Raw genomic sequence first — 4,777 nt, forward strand, 5'->3', positions numbered from 1 at the left:
GATATTAATGGATGAAACTCATTAATCATGCACTAAACACAATTCACTACTCTTTAGAACACTTCAGAATCATGTTAATAACATTCAAATTTCACTTGAGAATCATGTTAACAACATTCAAAATTATGGTTTATTTGCTTTTAGTTGATGGTAAGCGTGACATTTGGTTATAATCATTACACATAATTAATAATTAATTAAATATTGTGTAAATAATATTTACCGAAAAACAAATGGTAAAAATACTGATAGTGAAAAACAGATTTATTGTCTGAGAAACTGATTGTTATAGTGCTTCTAAAAAATATAATGAAACATAATAAGAAATTACATTTTATGTTTTTCCATCAAAGCAAACACACTAAATACGAGGGCTATTGCCTGAGCTAGCATATCTAGAGTCATCTACCTACCATTTTCTGGTTCAAAAAAAATACTAGTGAAAACTCTTTCAAAAACTTGTACAATCATGCCTAATCTATCAATTTGAAGATCCATCACCTCAACTCTAGGAGATCTTACAATCATGCCTGGATCGTACTTGTCCGGAAGTAAGATTTAACGATGTTTGCTGCCTTGGTGCGTATCTCATCATCATGGCTTTCCATCAAACTGCATAGATTATGCAATGTTCCAGTGTCAATTATGATGCTACAACTTTGAGTTCCTCTTCCTTCCACGGAAAGGATGTTATCCAATCCATCCAAACAATTGCAAACAATAACTCTGGACTCTCCACGATTCAGTATTGAGCAGATGATGTCAACAAAACCTTGAGTGCAAAGTTTACTAAAAGTAAACGTGGAATTGTATCAATTGCTGGGAAAATACATAGGAAAATATAATTTAAGCATCATCAAACATAGGTTAAAAAACTAACCGGATAAAGGTTTGAGGACCGTTTGTGGCATTTAATATCCCTCTCAAGCCGTATCTCACAATGTCTGTTTCAAGCCGCTCCTTTTTCAGGTGTGGAAAAAGGGGAGGAAAAAACCCCAAATTTATGATATCATTTAATTGGTACACAGACCCTGCCGTTATTATAGAGCCTAGCCAGCAAACTTCCCTTAGGATGGATGAGGGCAAGCTGTCAGTTTCCTCAAGCATAGTTTTCACTGTTCTGATCAGGTTACCACGGTTCCGAAAATCCGTAATAATGAGAGCTACTCTTCCTAATGTTCTCAAAGTTACAGCTTTGATATCCCAAGAGACATCATCCCTGTGAAAAAAATAAACTCAGTTCAATTATAGAATAATAGTTTAAACTAAATCCAAAACATTATTAAACTCAAACTGTGAGTTCTCAAAGTTACAGCTTTGATATCCCAAGAGACATCATCCTTGTGAAAAAAAAAAAAAAACTCAGTTCAATTATGGAATAATAGTTTAAACTAAATCCAAAACATTAACCTACTTAGCCACCAATTCTACAATATCATCAAAATGACCCATAAAAAAATGTTCTATAAGTTGATTTGAAGCAGTCTTAACAATCCAGAACATAGTTTCCATTGAGTGCAGAACAGCTTCTGCAGAAGTTAACTTTGAAGGTGGCCACAGCAAATTAATTGAAGTGGATATCTGACAAAGAATGGTTAAATATGGTTAGTGGTTAATAAGATATAAAAATGAAAACTTCAAAATTTCAAAAATCAAAGAAATACCTCATTAAAAAGAATTTCAAAATTCTCTTGTTCTTCAAAATTTTCAACCGTTCCTCTCAACACATGGGAAAAGGCCCATGTGGCAATTTTTGCCCGTTTCAAGTTGGAAACGTCTGTTATTACATTCATCAAATGAGTGATTGAACCACGCTCAACAAAGAAGTCTCTTATCTCATTCGACTCAGCAATAATATTTCCAAGTATCCATAGAATGGTTTCTTCACAACGTGGCCCAGAATCTAAAAAACTTAGCAATTTGGGAACCAAATTCGCAGAAATTACCAAATATATATGATTGATATGCCCTGATGTTAAATGGGCCATTGCCCAGGCAGCCATGGAACGGAGAGTTGGTGTTGAACTGTCTAAAAATTTCATAACATGAGACAAAGCCCCATATTTGATAAACTTGTCTATATTAGATTTGTCTCTCTCAGAGAATACACAGCCAATATAATAGCAGAATTGGAGTTGGACAAGTATGTCATCCGTCATTGTGATGGTTTTGGTTTGATACAATGATAAAAGATCTAACAGGTTTTGGTAGGATTCATCCTGTATGAAGAAGATAAAGTTACAGATCATCAACAAAAGGCACAACCAAATTCATATATATCAAATAAGGGAAGAACAATATCAAAAATTCAAATTCATATACTTTACCCCGCCAATATATTGGAATGTACATCAAATAAGAATCAAACCTAACACTAGACAAGATACGAATTTAACCGATCAAAGGTGAACATTATCAAAATCAAACCCTAAATTCATATTCACAAGAATCAAACCCTAACACTTACTAGACATGATACCAATTCAAATTCACATGCATATTCTGGAATGTACTTAACCAATATATTGGAATGTACATCAAATAAGAATCAAACCTAACACTAGACAAGATACGAATTTAACCAATCAAAGAAGAACATTATCAAAATTAAACCCTAAATTCAAATTAACAAGAATCAAACCCTAACATGAGACAAGATACGAATTCAAATTCACATGCATATTCTGTAACGCACTTAACCGATCAAAGAAGAACATTATCAAAATCAAACCCTAACACAAGACAAGATTCTGATTACGTTACCCCGGGAATATATTGGAATGTACGAGGCGGTTGCGTAAACAAAGCTGGATGAAGCATACCAGGCATGAAATCATCGCGATAGCTCACAGTTCTCGCCATGATTTTAGTTGTAGGGGGAGAAACAGAAGAGTGATGAATGGGAAGTGCAGCCCTTATCATTTTATAAACCGCGCCAATTGGGCTTCACCCATTTTAAAACCTTAGGGGTCTGTTTGGTTGTGAGAAGAAAGAAAAAATTTAAAAAACCAAAATATCTTTATACGATTTTATTATATTTAAATTGATTTAATAGAAAATTTTGCCTTTTATTTTAATTTAATTAAGAATTAAGTAAAAATCACATATGAATTAAATTTTCTACTTACTTTAATCACTGACTTGGATATAATTTAAATGTAGCTTTATTTTATTTTATTTTAACTAAATAATTAATTCATAAATTTGGATAGAATCTAATTATTCTAGTTGAATTTTTTTATATTATTTATTAATACATAAGTATCATAAATGATAGTATTATTAAATCCTTACAAGACTAATATTAATGTGGTAATTATTTGAAAGATTTTTATCTAACCCCATAGGTCTCTTATACACCATGCAAAATTTCAATTTTGCCCTCTGATTCCGTAGATGTACATCCAAAAGCATCCCATATTTTGAAAAAATTTAATTTCTTCCGTAGATATATCTACGGAAACGTATAAAACATAGTGAAACTTGAAATTTTCCCAATTAATTGGAAAAATGAAACTTGGAATTTTCCCAATTAATTGGAAAGATTCCAAGTTCGGTAGATGCATACCTTTCTGTAGATGTAACTAGGTTTTTGAGATAATCCCAATTAAACCCCATCAAAACTTTCCGTAGATGTAACTACGGAAGATTTTTCTCAATTAATTGAGAATTTGGAATTTTCTCAATAATTTTTTCCAATTAATTGAGAATTTGGAATTTTCTCAATTAATTTGTAATTTAATTTGACATTTTCCCAATTAATTGGGAAAATCCCAAATTAATTGGAAAAATCCAAATTAATTGGAAAAATCCAAAGATGCATCTACGGAAGCACGAGAACAATTTTGTCATTTCGATGGTGTGTGTCATACCAATGGGGTGGGTTAAAAAATTCTCAATTATTTTGAAATAAAATGAAATTGTGTTACCAAAATATTTTGTTGATAAGGATATAATAGAGAAATACAAGAAATTTAGCACTTTTCTTCCTTTCTTTGCACCATAGGAGAGAAAAGATTTGTATGTGGGGTCCACAAAATTTTAGACTCTCTTCACTTTCTTTGCAAACCAAGCAGCGTTGATTTGACACTTCTTTCCTTAATCTTTCGTCCCAACTTCTTTCTTCACTTATTCTCATCAAACAAACAGATTCTAGGAATTTCTTTTCCAGCACCTATAGGATCTTAAAGACCTCTGAAAAAACTAAAAAAATATTTTTAGAATTCAGAGATTAATCTGCGGACGCACCTATTTTTCAATAAAGTAAATACAAACGAGTCATCCTATTATACTTAATTTCAGATGTTCATGTCCAAATAAACCATTTTTTACGAAATATGTTTTTTACGGATATGCACGTCTGTAAAGCATTTTGTTGTGTTTTTTTTTTTAATTTAGTTCAGCAATGCACACATATGTAAATTTCAACAATGTCTTTATTGAGAAAAACAAGTGGAAATTAAAAAAAAAAACTATTGAAATAAAAGTATAAAAATACGAAAAATACAACTAAATATCAAATTAAGAGTCTACAATTTTTTATAGATTTTTTTCGAAAATATGAAAACAGGAAATAAATCAAATAAAATATAAAAAAAAAAAAGGAATTTGGGGGTTTTTAAAGTTTTTATGATGAAATGTCACCGTAAAACGAGCACAAGGACTAACACTAAGCATAATTTCATGATTTTTTGCCGTCAAATAAAGTAAATAGTCAATCATACATCGATATTTTGTGATCTCAATAGAAACAACATATTCGTCTTGATCAACATAC

General features: G+C 31.3%; 1 protein-coding gene across 1 annotated transcript; it reads right to left on the reverse strand.

The window, feature by feature from the left end:
• Positions 1-246: 246 nt before the first annotated feature.
• Positions 247-2,971, reverse strand: LOC131612843 (importin subunit alpha-like). The gene is made up of 5 exons (XM_058884594.1): positions 2,764-2,971; positions 1,665-2,219; positions 1,415-1,581; positions 881-1,219; positions 247-789 (listed from the first exon to the last, which is right to left on the reverse strand). The coding sequence occupies exons 1-5, from the start codon at positions 2,920-2,922 to the stop codon at positions 525-527; spliced, it is 1,485 nt and encodes a 494-aa protein (XP_058740577.1). The 5' UTR covers positions 2,923-2,971; the 3' UTR covers positions 247-524.
• Between the last annotated feature and the right edge of the window lie 1,806 nt (positions 2,972-4,777).

Source organism: Vicia villosa, linkage group LG6 (assembly GCF_029867415.1).
Source record: "Vicia villosa cultivar HV-30 ecotype Madison, WI linkage group LG6, Vvil1.0, whole genome shotgun sequence".
Lineage (NCBI taxonomy): Eukaryota > Viridiplantae > Streptophyta > Magnoliopsida > Fabales > Fabaceae > Vicia > Vicia villosa.

Coding starts and splice junctions, on each gene's coding strand:
- LOC131612843 (XM_058884594.1), bottom strand. CDS start 2,922: ATGATAAGGGCTGCACTTCCCATTCATCACTCTTCTGTTTCTCCCCCT. Junction 1,220..1,414: donor ATTGTAGAATTGGTGGCTAA/GTAGGTTAATGT, acceptor TTTTTTTCACAG/GGATGATGTCTCTTGGGATA. Junction 790..880: donor GGTCCTCAAACCTTTATCCG/GTTAGTTTTTTA, acceptor GTTTACTTTTAG/TAAACTTTGCACTCAAGGTT.